The 17,379-nt window shown below is 38.0% G+C and overlaps 1 protein-coding gene and 1 non-coding gene across 2 annotated transcripts; both read right to left on the bottom strand.

The window, feature by feature from the left end:
• Nucleotides 1–8,156: 8,156 nt before the first annotated feature.
• TRNAL-AAG lies at nt 8,157–8,237 on the bottom strand. Its single transcript has one exon. It is a non-coding gene; the product is annotated as a tRNA-Leu (tRNA).
• A 537-nt stretch (nt 8,238–8,774) lies between these two features.
• LOC122047586 (cellulose synthase-like protein D2) lies at nt 8,775–14,146 on the bottom strand. Its single transcript, XM_042608962.1, has 4 exons — nt 13,792–14,146; nt 12,581–13,502; nt 11,184–11,991; nt 8,775–10,619 (listed from the first exon to the last, which is right to left on the bottom strand). The coding sequence occupies exons 2-4, from the start codon at nt 13,453–13,455 to the stop codon at nt 8,862–8,864; spliced, it is 3,441 nt and encodes a 1,146-aa protein (XP_042464896.1). The 5' UTR covers nt 13,456–13,502; nt 13,792–14,146; the 3' UTR covers nt 8,775–8,861.
• Nucleotides 14,147–17,379: the final 3,233 nt, after the last annotated feature.

A 17,379-nucleotide genomic window follows, 5' to 3' on the forward strand; every position in this document is an offset into this window, starting at 1 on the left:
TGGAAACGAATATCTCAAAAGTCACGTAGAAGTATCAAACGCAGGAAAAATAAGAGTGGAGTCAAGGTAAACAATCCTTATCCAAAATAATTCATGCACTAAGGTCAAAGTACTAAAAGAAAACAAAGCAAGGAGTACCCGCCTTTATATGTAGATCGTGTCAACCGTCCTCAATCAACGTCCTACAAATCACGTGATATACAATTTAGCTAATTTCATAAACGACACTAGCTAAACCAAAACCCAACTTAATTAGGGAAAAACCCTAATCCAACTATGAACCTCGATTCACCCAAATCTATCAAAATTCCCAACTACTTTTCAAGAGCCAATACCAAGAGTAAAAACCTTATTGGGTTCACCCTTAATCTAAACAGCATTTCTAAAGCACCAGAAGGAACCAAAATGTGTTCCACCCAAGTTTAAACCTCCACCAAAAGCAAACATTAAAACTCTAGTGTTACATCATTGCACTAAAACAGATCCGAATAGTGATATCAAATCCACTAAGAAATCCAAGTTTCGCAGTCCAAAAACAAAGACTCCAGGAATATCAAAAACTCAGCAAATCCAAGTCGTGCCACACCAAGGAACAGACACCATTGCATACAACAGATACCATCTCAAAGTCGATTCAAAAGCTCCATCACCAAACCAAAACATCACCCTCAATCGAATAAAAAATCCACATAACTTCAACACGAAAGTAAAGTTCACAAGAAGCTTGAAACATAACTCAATTCACTAATTGACATCTTAGTCATGCAAATAAACAAACACATGTCACGCTGAAAACCTGAAGCCACATCAACACAGGAGAAATCAAAATCGAACTCTGTCAACATGGAATACCCTAGCAAACAAAACCCAGAAACACTGCGATTCAACAAAAAACTCAATGCAGCATCAAACCAGACACAACTTTACTGAGAAAACCGAATGAGAACCATACCCAATCCATACCTACAAGAGAAGTTACTTACCGGATCAATTAGGGCACGCGCGAGGAAGAAAGATCGACGACTGTGGCTCGGCGATAGATTTGGGCAGCGTCGCGTGAGGGCTTGGGAAGGAGGAGTGCAAGCGGCTGTAGCTAGAAAGGGAAAAATCATCGGCGGTGGTGCCCGTGCGAGGAGGATTCGCGGCTGTGACTCGCGCGCGGCGGCGAGGGGTGGCACAATAAGGTCATGGGAGGGAGAGGGATGGCGGCGGCGTCGGGCTTGTCGCAACCAGCAGTGGTGCGGCATCTCCGGTGCTGGCATGAGGGAGAGCCGGTGGCTGGGTTGCGGAAGATCGCGCAAGGGGGAGGGAAGAGAAGTTGGCGAGAAGAGGAGGGCTTAGGGCACGGGTAATAAAACCTTAGGGTAATTAATATAAACATTAGGTTAATTGAAGAAATCAACTCCTTAATAAATAGGTATTCCAAACAGACTTTCTTACAATCCAATATTTGATCCCCTTAAAATACATCTTACGAGCTCCGAAAAATTCTCAGAAAATCTCTAAAAATTCCAAAAAATTCCGTTAAGGCTATTAGCCCATTAAACCTTATTATTTAATTACTTTTTATTATTATTGGTTCAGTATTTTACATGAACTCATGTAATTCTCTTTTTCATTTTTGGATTATGATATTATAGAGATTGAATAAATATAATTAGATGTAAATTATATTTATTTCTTGCTGTTTTTTTTGACCTGTTATAATACATGTTATGGGGAGAGAATGATAAGTTTGCATGTTGTTTGACCTTTTATGATAAGTTTGCATGTTGTGTGCCCTTTTTATATTTGTTTCTTGCTTTTTTTATCTTTTATAATACACATCAGTTTGCATGTTGTTTGATTCAAAATTTTTTAACTTTTATATCGAATTAAACAGGTCGATGTTGTAGCTGGATTTTAATACTCAAATGGTGAACCCTTTGATTTGATTTTAGCTTCCTATTTGAATTTCACAATTTATATTATAAGATTAGAATTTATGTTTTAATGTTTATTTATTGTAATGTAGGGAAAAACATATGTGATTTTTGTTGGACGGAACCCCGGTGTTTATGATAGTTGAGAAGAAACTCATACTCAAGTTAACAAATATAGCGGTGCATTGCATAGATCATATCTCAGTAAAGATGAAGCATTTAGAGCTTTTAATTCATACAAGGAGAAACAACATGCTTTCATTGCCCCTACTGTCCAAAAATGTTTAAGCTCAACATCGAGTTCAACTTCAACTGCATCTTCAAATTCTGGTGAAAAAATGAAGCAGACAGAGGAACTAGCGAAGTTGATAAAAAGTCAACTAGATTTAGCTGATGAATATCGTCGTAATTCAGCTAAGATCGCCAAGATGTGTGAAGAGATTAAAAAAAAAATGGACTCTGTTCATATCAGTGGTTAATTAATAGACTTTATTTAGTTGGATGAATGTATTTGATGATAGACTTTTTTATTTATCTGGATGAATGTATTTGACATTAAACTTTTTTATTTAGTTGAATGAATGTATTTGATAAAGGTGAATTTATATTTATTTTTTGATATTATTTTTTTTAAGGTTCATTTGTGTCAAGTCTGACCTTGAGCTGGTATAGCAGAATTTAGAGCCAAAAATAACTCTCTAAACCAGACCATGCAGCTAACAAGATGTTATCTCTCTTTTTCATTTCTGTTCTTTAGTTACATTTAAATAATAATAATAGTAGTAGTGGGTATTTTTGTGGGACAACAGTTGCATATGGTCTTCAGATTTTTGTTGCAATACCTGCATTTGGTCTTCACAAAGCTTTTAGTTGCAGGCAAGCATTAATAGCACAACCAAGACTCCTCGTATCATTGTTCTCTCATTTTTTGGTCCTTTAGTGGAGAACATAAATGAATGGGTTATTTTCTATGATGATTGCGATCAAGTTCTCGAGACTTAAGTAAGAGAAAGATTGATATTTTTTATTTGATAATGCAATCTCATATGAAATGTTCAATTGTCATTGCACTAAGCAAGTGATCTCCCACATTTACCACTGCCTGAAATGAATTTGATGATGCATCTAAAGAGTTCATAAATGGTCAAAGTAATAGTTTATATAATAGAAAACCCATCTTCGTATTTGACGGATTAAGGCGAACAAAGGAAGTGAAGATCATACTTTTGGCATCAATGCAACAATCATCTCAATTCTCGTTGGTATTCCTTGCTCCAGAAAGGCCAATGATCAAATCAGTAAACAAGGAAGGTTGATCCAGAAAGGAAGTAACTAGGCAATCAACTTACGTTCATATGACAACTAGAGCTCTCAAAAATTGAATAACTACCCCAAATTCATATGACAAAGAGGTAATAAGTTGAGAGAAGAAGTCAATCCCATCTTGTTGCAATCGGGACAGAAAGGAATTGTGCCTGTTTCTTAGGTCAGTGGGACAATCTAGACAAAGAGAAACATAGCATGACCTAAGACCACTACCAAACAAGGAACGAAAAATTCATCTGGGGTCAAAGTATCATCTTCAATATGGACCTCCAGAAACTCAAAATTCACAACTCCTGAAGCAGTAAACAAAAGAGAAGAAGGCACATTCACGAACCAATAGCGCTCACAACCCAATTCCTAGCAAGAATCAAACTTTAAGAGAAGTTCATGCTCACTCAAGGCCTTTAAGACGGAAAACAGCATCAATTCATCAAATCAACTGGAAGAAAACAAGCTTCTGCCAGTGTAGCCAAACAACTTACGTATATCTTTCTTACACGAAGTAAAATACAATTATGCCTTAAATCAGAACAAAATTAGCATCCCATTACAGCACAGTTGAAAATGTTGTAAGATTTGCCACCAGCAAAAACCGAATTGAGGTAGCAACCTGATGTCTGGTTTGCTTGTATTCATGATCTCTAAAACTCCAGGTCTTGTTCATCAATGCGAATCATCAATTAATATCCATTCTTGCCTAAAATGAATATTAGGAGACAAGGTTGAGTGAATAATGTATGCAAGAATTAAGACTAGATACAAAGCATATTATATTTTTCACATAAAATATGCCACTAAGTGAAATAATTCTTATTTAACACTAGGCATATTTGTCAGATGCAAATACAGCAATAACACAAAGAAACTAAACATGTATATCACAGAAACAAGGGGACCCATACAGACATGTACAGATTGGAAAATTCAGTATTGTTAAACTATCAAAAACATATTAAACATGCACAGATTGAAAACTACAGCATCATGCATATCAAACAGGGGGACCCATGTAGGGCAAGTTTTCTACTATTAAAACTAAACAATCAATCAAGCTATCACAAAAACACTTATTGCCTATAAGTTTGTAATGGGAATGTCAAAAACAAGAGTAATATATTTACCACTACCATCTCAAAAGACAGTATGCAAGCATCGTAACATCCTAGCGCATGTTGTTAGAACTTGAAACACAATTTATTAATTTAATTTTCTCAATAAACCTCTATAATTTAACAAATTTTAATTTTGATAGTACTTGCTATAGATCCCAAATCCGATTCATATGTGTCGTCAACACTGTTAGGATTATTATCTTCGGTTGATCTGCTAATTGACACATTGTCATATTTACAAAATGTAATAAAATAAATTTGTGTTTGCAAGTAAACTTATAATAGAAATGCAGAATGATACATACGCTTGTTGTAAATTTGGACAGTTACGCTTATCATGTGACACTCCTCGATGTCCGCATCCACGACAAAGCCTGGAATTTGATGTTGATTTCTCTTTTGATGATTTTAATCTCTTCTCACATCCCATAGTTCTTACAATAGAAGGATCAATAATACCAAGGGTCTTATCAATGGATTTTTTTCTTTGACTTCTATCACTGCATGTTGTATTAATGGACATCTCTTGAATTTTGTTATAGATACAATCAAATTGTTCTTCCAAGAAGGTTGTCCTCTCATTACTCAAAGATGCATCATCAACTAACACTGAAGTTTTATAGGATAACCTCGAGTGCCTCGACATCAAATATCTTTCTGAATCTGGATCATCAATGACATTTTGCTCCCCTAAAGCATATATTGCTTTAACTTTTGCATTTCACGTCCATCGTTTGAGTATATATGTATTAGGCAAATGAAACACTTGGTTAATATGAAAAAAAGCTAACATATGTCTGCATGGAATGTCATCAAACTCAAATTTCATGCAACTATAGGATATGTAATCCCTTTGTTTGTCATGCGTGAGCACTCTTGATTTTGAGGACGAGGAACTTTGAAATTTCATTACATGGTAAACTGCTGAGGCAACTCCTGTAAATGTCTGTTGCACATAATAACTATGACTCTCGATCATTTCACTTTGAAACTCCAGCTATTTTTTTTGTGTACAGCTTAACCATTTGACTTTCCATTGGCCAAGTTGTATTAACCTTGGGATGCTCATTCATATCAATATGGTCTGCAACTAACTTATTGTGTCTTTGATGTCTCAGTGCTCTATTTAAACGTGTGATGAAATCTATTAATGAGTTCTTATTTGAGACATTTATTAAAAAAATTCATGTGAGCCTTTAGATCTTTGACTACTTGACATTTCTGCAGAAAATACATGATTAAAATATGCTGGCACCCATCTGTGTCGCAATTCATACATCAAGGACAACCAATCATTTTTCTCTAAGTTAGCTTTCTTGATAGTCTCTTCCCATGACTTTTCAAAATCATCAGGTGTTGTAGAATTTGCAATGACGGTCTTTATGTTGTGATAATGGTTTCGAAAAGTCAAAGGGTCTAATTTTTCTGGGAATTTGTTCAATATGTGCCACAAACAATATTGATGCACTGTTTGAGGCAAAACCTGTGCAATAGCTTTTGTCATAGCAGGATCCTGATCAGTGATGATAATGTTTGGTGCACCTTTAGGCATGACTTCTAAGAACTTTGTAAGTAAACAAACAAAAGACTCAGTTTTCTCATCACTAAGAAACCCGCAACCAAAAAAAATTGTCTGATGATGATGATTAACTCCTACAAATGGTGTCAAAATCAAACCATATTTGTTGGTGTTATAAGTCGTATCAAATACAATAGCATCACCAAATACACTGTATGTCCTTCTTGATACATGATCAGTCCAAAAACATCTATTAAATCTGTTATTTGAATCAATCTCGTAGGTGAAGAAAAAAGTTGAATTCTTCTCTTGCTCAGATGTAAAAAACTCGATCGGTGTTTCTGCATCAATACTCTTTTGTTCATCCCTTAGATTTCTCTCAAAGTTTTTAATATCAGTTTCTGTATAACCTACCCGTTCAGGGCCTCCATACTCTATCTCTAATAAACGCATTTGTTGACAAGTTGGTACATTGACATCTGAAAACTGTTTTGTCAATAATTTTTTGGCTACCAAAACACTACGATGTGAGCGTAGCAAATGCACCTTTGATGGAGTCGAGAATTGATGATTATGACCTTCTATGAAGTTGCAGACAACCCAATCCGGTCCTGTCTGTTTCTTGACAAATGCAATATTTGCCTTACAACCTGTTCTAACTGTGCCACGTACGTGTTCTTTCCCTTGTTTGTTGATCAGGGTTTGGATGTTTATTGTGTCGCATTATATTTGTATGCCCTTCTTTAAAGCATACAACTTGTTTCCACGTCACTTCATTTGTCATTTTGTTTTTCTTGCTCGTGCTATTCCTTGAACTAAATCCGACTTCTCGTGTATATTGGTTATAGAACGAATATGCACCCTCTAGAGATGAGAATTTCATTCCAATTTTTGGCTTTCGATCATCTGTCACTTGGGGAATGAATTCTTGATCATCAACTTTATTTTCTTTCATTTCTGGGCACCCTCGTATTATATAGCAGAATAAATAAATAAAAGCTATTCCAATTAACATAATAAAACAAAAATGATTCTGATATAGATACAGCATCAAGTGATAGACATAATATAGATAAATTAGTAGATATCAATTGCTATTCTTTGATGTTGAGCACACATATATCTTCTCCTAACAGAACATCAGCTAAGTTAAATATGGAATTGAATGTCAAGAATACAATTATAAGTTGCATGTAGTATTGTTCAGGTTTCTATTACTTGAATCTCAAGTTATACATCTTGCATTATTTCTATAGGACTTTCAACTTAGCATTTTATTATTATTTCAATTTCCAGAGCAAACAAAGAATAGAGCAAAACTTCTAGAGAATGATAGTTTAATAAAATGTATAGTTTAATTTTCATATTGATGAACACATAATAGAGCAAACAAAGTACTGGCACAAAAAAGGTAGATCCGCTACCTTAGCGGCCCCCCTAGTGTCGGCCCCACGGATATGGAGGGAGGTTCATGCAGGTACACAGGCCATAGGCGCATAGCGGGGTAAAGAAGCTTTTACCGGAGAAGGATTTTCTAGGCGAAAACCTAGTCGTGCAGTTTGGTGTGGGTGGCTGATCGTGGCGTGGGCAGAGATATGTAGCGCCTGATTTTCGACGAGATAGGTGATTCTGCTAAGGTTCGAGGAGAGGGAGGCGTCGACGCCACTTCTGCTAGGGTTCGCGAAGAGGGAGAGCTTGTAGCTGGAGACGGCTCACGGAGAGAAAAGAGGTGGCTCGCGGAGAGGAAGGTGGCTCGCGACAGGAGGTGGCTCACGGAGAGGAGATGACTCGGGGCAGGTTTCGAAGAGGGAGAGCTTGCGGCTAGAGACAGTTGAGCGGTGCCGCTTCTGCTAGGGTTCGCGGAGAGGAAGGTGGCTAGCAGAGAGGAGGTGGAGACGTCTCACGGAGAGTAGCTGGATCGCGGCAAGTTTCGGAGAGGGAGAGCAAATTGACTTCTGCTAGGGTTCGCGGAGTGTGCGTCTTTTGTTTCTGCAGGTGTTTTCATGCGGCTGACGTGTATACATATAACCTTGTTAGTTAAAAAGAAATAAATATAAAAACCCGTTGAAGGAAAAAGTGCTTAGATTTTTTTTTAAAAAAAAACTACATAACAGTTGCGAACTAAAATATTTAAAGGAAAAAAACATAAAGAACAAACTTATTAAAGCAGTGATAAAACTTACAATAAAAAAAGAAATTTTAATAAAATAGTGTTACATTAAAAAGATTTTTAAAACTCAATAAAAAAAGGTGCACTGAAAAGCATAAAAATAATTCTGTTGAGAGTGGGATTTGAACCCACGCCCTTTCGGACCAGAACCTTAATCTGGCGCCTTAGACCAACTCGGCCATCTCAACATTTAATCTTGTGTTTTATTATAATACTATTATATCCTTTATATTTATTCATCAAATACTAATGCCATCGAGTAGGAACTGATTGAACCTATTTTATAAGTGGAGTCGTTCATCCCACCAATATATACAAAAGGATCATTCATTAGACTGCAAAAAGCAAAAAACGATGCGGAGAATCTACTCTCCACATTTGGATGGTTTTAAAACTTGTAATGGAGCGCAATCATGAACCGAATCCTTCTCCGCCGAGCAAGGCTCGATGTGTTCATTCACAAAGATCGAGAGTAGTAAATGCAGGACCAACATATTCTGCACTGACTCTATAGCTCAAATGACTATCACTGCTACTTCAATGATGCTGTCCAAATCGAGACTACTTCGATAAACACAAAATATATCCCTCGCAAAGCTCAACACTTCATGGCATACCATCGACTATAAATTCACACCAAGTAACAAAGAACATAAATGCCATCAAATAACATCTACGATATATGCTAAAAATTGTCCAACTTATAATAAGGAACTCATCCACCGTGCAAGTAAATATGCTTCTTATATTCCTGATGAACATCGAAATTCAATTGTCAAAATAAATATTTGCAGGTAGAGAAACTGAACTAATCAAGGGAAAGTGAAGGAGCCTCCGATCTGTGAGCTACTGCCTGATGGCGGATTGATTGAGACCCAAAGTAGTGATATGGTGATGGCGAGGAGACCGGACCACACAAAGACAATTGTCGGCATCCTTCGTCTCCGTCCCATGAGTCCTTTTGCAAAAGGATAGAGGTGAGCCAACACCCAGAAGCTGAAGAAAACTCCACCCAACAACTTGCTCCACTCTGGTATGGTGCTGTATATGGTGCGGCTAACACCGACTGCAATTGCGATCAAATTCACCATCATGATGGTGATGGGTGGTATCATCAATGAGGACCACTTGACGACATAGAGATCCGCAAACTCCTCGTCTTCATCATCGCCTGCTGACTTTGATGTGAGAGTGAATGAGATCTCAATGCCAGCAATCACCTTCAGCAACCCCTGGAGTACAGCAGCAAGATGGGCACTAGTTCCTCCGATCAACCAGAACTGCTCATTTCGCCACCATTCTTCGAGCTCGATGGCAGACCACTTGATCTCGAGAACTGCTAGCATGCAGAGTGTCAGCGTGATGAGGAGCAGGTAAGTGAGGAAGGTCACATTGAGGGTCTTCACAATGAACTGTCCTGTGAACAATGAGAGTGCTGGTAGGAAGCAGTAGACGATGAGGAAGAAGGAGGTGAATGGGTAGATGCCAACGTTGAGGTATGCAACTCTCTGGAGAATCTTCATTCTTGAACTTGCAAACAACGCATTGTTACGGGAGAAGAAAATCTCGACAGAACCAGTTGCCCATCGAAGTACTTGATGAAGCCGATCAGTTAGGTTAATTGGTGCTGTCCCACGGAACGCATCAGGCTTGGTTACACAATAAACAGACTTCCATCCTCTGTTATGCATCCTATAACCAGTAACAACATCCTCAGTTACAGACCCATAAATCCATCCAACACGCTCGCCCCACTCGGTCTTGTCTTCGTACCAGCATGAAATGACGCTGATTGCTTCAGCAACAGTAGATGCATCGAGAAGTTCCCTGGGAGCAGTGAGAATACCAGGTTGACGGCCATACTGCACGGCAGGATGATCGGCAAGAGGTCGGCCTTGGAGCTCAGCAACTGGAATAGAATCGATAAGAAAGGATGAGTTTCCAAATTTTTTAGGGAAGGTAGACATGGCCATCTCATCATCCTCATAATCTCCTAGGCGAAGTGCCCGTGTCTCCTCAGATGCCACGGCTGCCTGGTTTTTACGCTTTTGAGGAAAACAGCAGCTGCAGCAACCTGAACGATGCTCTTTCGATCGAGGAGGATCAAAGCCATAAAGAGCAATTCGTCTGAAGAGGCAACCAGTTCCAACATAAACTGGACCTTGGAGTCCATCAAGTGCTCTCATGTTGACATCAAAAAACACTGTATTGTTGTTTGCATACCGATCAGAGGGGTCAATGCCCTCAAACCGCTGAGGAAACTGAACGTAGCAAAGGCGATCACCACCACGATCCATCATGAAGCACATGCCCTCTCGGAGGGCCTCTGAGTTATATACGTAGTGGTCACAGTCAAGGTTGAGAATAAATGGACCGTTAGACATAATTGCAGACGCACGAACAAGAGCATTCATAGCCCCCGCCTTTTTGTTGTGGTCATAGCCTGGGCGTTTCTCACGGGAAACATAGACCAACATAGGTAGACGAATATCTATGTCTGTAAAATCAAGAGGCCTACCCTCTTCAGTATTCCCAAATAGTGGTTCATCACTTGGAGGCTTCAACATTACCTGGATCATAAACACATTTACAGTGAGTTGTTCCTGATTTACGAGATTATATCACAATTTTATTTTTCTAATACCGTGAAATTTAGCAAAAACATGCAAATGCTAGAACCTAGGTAGCATTTATTGGAAACAAGAGTGGACAACTACAATAGATATAACTACACTGTTTTGAAAAGTTAGAGGTGGTGGTGGTGGTACTATAAACTCGATAGGAAAAAAAAAGATTTCAAATGCAGAAAAGGGGGAAAAAAGAAGAAAAAAACATTCCAATGATCGTCTAGATTGGAAAATGCTATTAGCAGAAAGAAATTGAATGAATGTAAGCCTGGAGAAGAAGCAAAATAATTAGCCAACCGCATATCCATTGAAATCAATATCCTTAATGACAATTTAAGAATTTATGGAACAGTAAGGAAAAAACAATTAGTCATCATTGAAAATTTATCGCTTGTTAAAGCTTAAGAAGAGCAAACTCAAAATATGAACATAACTTGAAGAACACAGATGGTAGGGGAAAATATAATTAAATGTGCAGAAGCAAAATAAAACTATGCAAGGTAGTACCTGAATGATTCCAGCATGATCACCTCGAGTATGCTCTGAAGAAGGATTCAACCAAGTTCCAGGCCAGTGTGTGCCATCAGCCATCCATGTAGCTTTAGGAATCTTGATGGGTTCTATTGGATCATCATTAGCAACCTCTCTTTGTCGTTTCATTGCCTTCATCTCTTCACGTGCATGGTATGCATCAGATCGACGCCTAATTGATTCAGGCAAACCATTGGTCCGAACTTTGAATTCATCATACTCTCTCTTTACCCGTCTCCGGTCCTTAACAAAGTCTGGTCGTACCTTGTTCTTGTAGGGGTCCTTCTTCAAGTTAAAATAACTTTCTGGATTTCTTGGCTCAATACCATGTTTCCTGCAGAAAGGAACCCAAAGATTGGCAAAGCTAGCAGCCTCAGCCATCGCCTCGAAAGTCAAAAGGGCACCACCATCATCGGAGACATAACAAGATAGTTTTTCAACAGGATAGTCAGCAGCAAGGATGGAAAGTATGGTATTTGCAGTCACAAGTGGAGGTTCTTTCTCTGGATCGGCTGTGGAAACAAACACGTCAATGCCTGGAAGATCAGATTTTCCAGAGGGATTGTTGATTGTAGGAGTCTCAAACTTCTCCTTTAAGACAGCAAGGTCAGTGGCTCGATTTACAGGACACAATTTTGGAAGCTGATCCAATAGCCATGAGAATGCAAACCAAAGCTCACAGACAACTGACATCCCCCATAACCAAATCGCATCCTCATTTTTGTGTCTTACTCTCCAAGCAAGAAACAGCCCAAGAGCAACCATGCGAACGAAGATGAGGAGACTGAAAAAAAAAAGCATAATTTTTCCTCAAAATGAAAAAAAATATCTCAACTGCAAGAATCAAAAGTTTAGTGAATCTGACAAAATACACAAAAAATAAATCAAAGTTTGCCTAATTAGAGGATATATGGTCTCATACACAAGAGACTAGCATACCAACTGTAACACCACAACATATAGATATTTAGTACAAAAACAATTCCAAAATCAGAGTGACTAATCTAGACAAACAAGAATCGAGCACATTTCAACTTGAGGAAACTTTTGAGCATAATTCTAACTGCACAATTGTCAATCCTAAGTGGATACCTAGCAAATTGGACTTCAAGAATAATTCACAATGTATGCTGGAAACAATCTACTTCTATTTTCATTCTAGGAGGAAGAGATCTGTCTAAAGAAAACCATGATTTTGTTTTACACAAACCTATAACAATATTTAGCTAACTATGGAATACAAGAGTGCTAGCAAAGTTTTATGTCCACTTTGATTAATGAAGAGCAGCTACTTGAAAATCTGTTCTTCAAGTCAGAAAGAAACAAAAAAACAAAGGTGCCAAAGAAAAGGGTAAGAAAGTCATAATTATTACCGGTAAGGACTCAAAATTGCAGCTGGGATCTTTAATTTTCGAGTAAGAGGCCGCCATGGTTTGTGCGTTAGCTCGCTGGGCTGTCCATTTTCACCATCCCCTGTATTTTCTGTAGGCCAAATTGCATTGCCATAGCCATAGGTCCCTTTTGTCTCAAAGAGCCAACGGTTATGATCCCAATCAGAAGTCTGACTCCTAGTCAACTTCTGTGATCTCATTATCGAAAGTCTTCTTTCCATCTTTGACATCCCGAGAGGAGCAGGCAACTGGAGCCGCCCTTCTACATCATTGTTTACCATCTCCTCCAATTCAGTGGTTTTATATGGTTCTTTGCATCCCGGACAGATCCCACCACCAAACTTCACTGCATCTGAAAAACAGTCAGTGCATATTTTGAAGTCACATTCACAGGGAAGGATATCGACCCCACGCTCATCACGCATGACCTTTGAATCACATCCAGACATTGCACAAGAAGAGCCCTTGGCACCAGCCATCTGAGGATGGCTTGTCTCAGATTCAATCACTTTGTCCATCAGATGTGCACGCGTGACGCTATTGCATCCACCAGTAAACAGTGAATTCGAGACGTATTGTTCTTCAACCTTTGCAGAAATGACTGGATCCATCAGTTGATTATCAGGAGTGGGTGGAATTTGCACATGATAATTAGTAAACTCCTTCTCAAAATCAGTGCTCCCGAAATCACTATCAAGGTCATCTCTGGAGTAGCTAACGTAGCGGCCCGATAAAGTTCGACGGGCAAATTTGACAGTGGGCGCTCCAACCGGCGGTTTGCCATCACCCTGCTGTGGATCAGATGATGAAGCAAGCCGCACAGATTGACTTACTCTAAGAACATTGTTTGTCGACATCTCTTAACGCTTGTAGAGATCGAGCTTCAGAAATTACAGATCGAGACCTGGAACAGATAAAAAAACAAAAATAAAAATTCTCGCTTCGATAACAAGAACCACAAAATCTTCCTGATTTAAGAAGTGATAGAGCATAAAAATCCAAGCTTTACCGAAAAATAAATAACAATATGACATTTGAAAGACTTGACAGCCCTTTGATGTTTCGTGTAACGTAAAAATCCCCAAATCATAAAGACTAACGGAGAGAAGACGTTCGGAACAAGATCGAGAAAATGCAGAAGAGCGGAAACCTAAGCAGTTCAAAAGAAGACGGTCACCGGTTAGATCGCCTACCTCAGAGTTCAACGAAAGCGACGAAGCAAATGATGGTTTTTCTGAGAGAGAGAACGCCACAGGGGCCTAATATCAGACTCGTCAAAGATCGGGAGGTTGGACAACAGACCCGACCGATTCTCCACCGGACACCACTGTTGAACCGTTCAGCTTTGTCTCTTTCTTAAGAAAGCATCTCACTTACGAAGTACTGTGCCGAGAAAGCGCGACGCTGTCAAAGGAAGAAGAGTAGCCGGTGCAGGAAGCGAGATTGGCGGTCGGCGGGAGGGCCGGCCACCGGAGAGCAGCTTGTGCTAGGGTTCGGCGACCGCGATGCGGAAGAGGAGTGACGACAGACAACGAGGAGAGATTTGAGCGAAAGGGGTGGCCTTTTTAAAGGAATCAAATTAAAATGAGTAAAAAAGTGAAAACGAAAAAGGAAAAAAATAATAAAAAAAATATTCTCAAAGCGACGAGGAAGGCGAGCCGATCGGGACCATCCTGCTCGGATCCGCCGTGCTGCTTCGGACTCGAAACAGCGTGAGACCCACCTTTTCGAGTACGACAGCTAAACACCTGCGGAAAAAACAGATGGCAATCTCTCATTCGTCGAACGAAGTAGATTCTCCAAGCGTAAGGCACAGGCGTAGAAATCGCTCGTGTCCGAGACGACAGCGAGGTACGATCGCGTGTTCGAGTCGAACCAGACCCCTCATCGATTCGTGACGTGTGAGTTCCCTATTTGACCTTCTCTATGGGCCCGGGGGTCTAGCGCATTATATCTGTGTGGATGTCTCTGAGGTTGGACAACCAAACGCGGGGGAATTGCATGTGTGTGCGGGTGTAAGGTCGAAACAGAGAACGCGGCCGCATGCTGACGCGTCAGTACTCTATTGGCCAGTCTTTGTAGGACACTTAGTGTGCCCCAGTGGTCAACTGAAAGCTAATTATCTACACTGTGCCTGGTGTGAGACAGCCGTTGGTTTAACGCGGCGAGGAGGAGGGTGGAGGCGAGATTGGTGCGTTGGAGATTAGCTGTGAGAATTAACATTGCATGTATAGAAGAGAAAGCACGTGGTCAGCATCAACGCGTTCTAATTAAAATATTTTCAATTAGATATAAAATAAAATTTTAATTTAAAACTAAATAATAAAATCAAACCATTTTTAGTATTATTATAATTTATAGAAAAATTTTCATTTTCCAATTACAAAATATATTAATTATTGCTGATTTACTTTAAATTTTCCTTTATTAAAAGATTCCTAAAAATATGCTCTCTTTTTAAATAAAAAATTATTGTTTTTAAACTTCTCTTTCAATTCCAATGATTTAGATTGTGGCATGATTTAGGGAATTGTTTATTTCCCCTTATGAGTTTGCCTTTTTCTTAAAAGTACACTTGGAAATTTTAAAATTAGTAGAATACGCTTTAAAATTTCTAAACTTTGTTTCTACTCTCACTTTACCAAACATATTATCAAATATATTAACAATTGAAAAAATGTCTCTATAATTTACTCTCTTTCAGAATGTTTATGATCTTAGACCTCTTTAGAGGGAATTTAAGTTGATGATTTTATTTTTTTTACTGCAAGAAGATTTATATGTATTTAGTATAACAATTTATATTTTATTAGGTTAATTGTATTAGATGTGAATTATATATTTTAAAAATAATGTTTATAAAAAATTATCGGGAATCTATCTTATTTTTATCCCCAAAAAAATTTATTTATATAGTAATTTTTATTAAAATTATCATAATGTTTAGTAATTTTAGTAAAAATAGTGTAATATGAACACTTCTACTTCGCTGTCAAAACTACTTTAAATGCTCGTTAAAATAGTTCTACTATTAGTAAATATTGGTTAAAATTATTTTTTATTAAAACTATTGTAACTTAAAATAATTTTAATCAAAGTTACAATTAACAGGATAAAATAGAAAAATAAATAAATAAAGATGAGATGATGTTTTAATATTTTAAAATATAGAGTGTCTTTTTGAAAACAAAGTATCTTTTTTACTTGTTATATTATATAATATTAATTTTCTTAACCCAATTAAATATATTTTAATTAATATTGTTATATATTTCATGGAAAGTGACAGTATACAATATATTTGGTAGGTCACGTTACCGTGGCGGTGGGGCACGTGCCGTCGTCATGTAACACGTAAACCGAGGAAATCGCGGCGCAAATTCTCCTCATTTTCTTTTATACTTTATTTCCTTGCGAAAATGAAAACTTTTAATAATTATTTTTTTTAATTTTTTTCCAGATAAATACTTTCCTTATGGATTTATTTTATTATTAAATATAATTGCAAGTGATAACTAAGAAAATTTGAGAAGTCAAACTTAGTAATAGTATGTTTCATTTCTTTTTATTTTTGTTAATTGAAATTTAACCACCCTCAACTAATGAAAAATTTGACCTAGATTTATTTTTTGACTAATAATTAATTTTTTTTTCAAAATAATGAAAATCATACGGATGAATTGAATCAAACCTAACTCACTATCTCACGATTTGGTGTAAAAGAAACCTAATTCAATAAGGAAAAGATAAAAAATTTATAGACAATAGAAAGGAGAAAGAAAGATAAATGAACAAGTGATAATAGTGTTATGACCTTCTAGAATAATAAATGAACGTATGCTATTATTCTACTAAGATACGATGGTTTTAAATAATGAAAAAGTAAAATATTTATAAAATATACGATCTAGTTGGGATAGAGGATGGGCTAACTTCTCAGAACGTCGAAATCGAGTTCTTTAGTCAAGTCGGGTGTGGATCTGGTCGACTCTTCTCGAGTGTGTATGTCTAGCCAACTGTTATCGGGTTGACTTCTATCGAGTCGGTAGCTATCTGATCGGCAACTTCTTGTACCAAGTCAAGCAACATAGCTAGGGGCTCCGGGACAGCCGGTGAGAAGACATCTAACTCCGACAAAGGTTTTCAATGGTGGCGAATGCGCTAAGAAGACTAAGAATACCGGAAAGAGAATTAGAATGGAGGCTAAGACAGACAGTGACGAAATCCTTCCAATATAAGTCAAGCTTATGAAAAAAAAAGGAAAACAGATGAAACAAAATAGACAAGTAGTAGAAAATTGATATGTGGGTACTTGTGGCCGCGTAAACGGGCATCATTTTGTACCATCGTAGGAGATTAGGGACAATCCTCACTGCCTCACTGGGCACGTCTTCGGATTGTCTCTGTACCGCATCTTGCACATTTACACACGTACTGAGAATATGTCTGTGCCATGTCTCCCAGTACTCGTCCAATGGTGGAGTCAAAAATTTTATAACTTCCGAGTTGATCTCAAGTTGATTGATCGGAAAAAAAAACTCCCAGACTGCCTTCCTCTCTCTCACACATGTTCTTCCTTTCTCCCGTCGCAAATTCGAGGTGTAGCTCCTCCTCAATATCGTCGGGCCTCCTTGATTTGAGCTCGTCTATGAGTTGAGTTGATTGACTTTGTGTTAACCAAGTTCTAGACCGCCACATTAATATATAATAGCAAAATGTACTGTGCTTCCCGTGCATAGCCGAGTTGGTTACCACATAGTATATTTATAGAAATTAACAAG

This window comes from Zingiber officinale, chromosome 2B (genome assembly GCF_018446385.1).
Source record: "Zingiber officinale cultivar Zhangliang chromosome 2B, Zo_v1.1, whole genome shotgun sequence".
Lineage (NCBI taxonomy): Eukaryota > Viridiplantae > Streptophyta > Magnoliopsida > Zingiberales > Zingiberaceae > Zingiber > Zingiber officinale.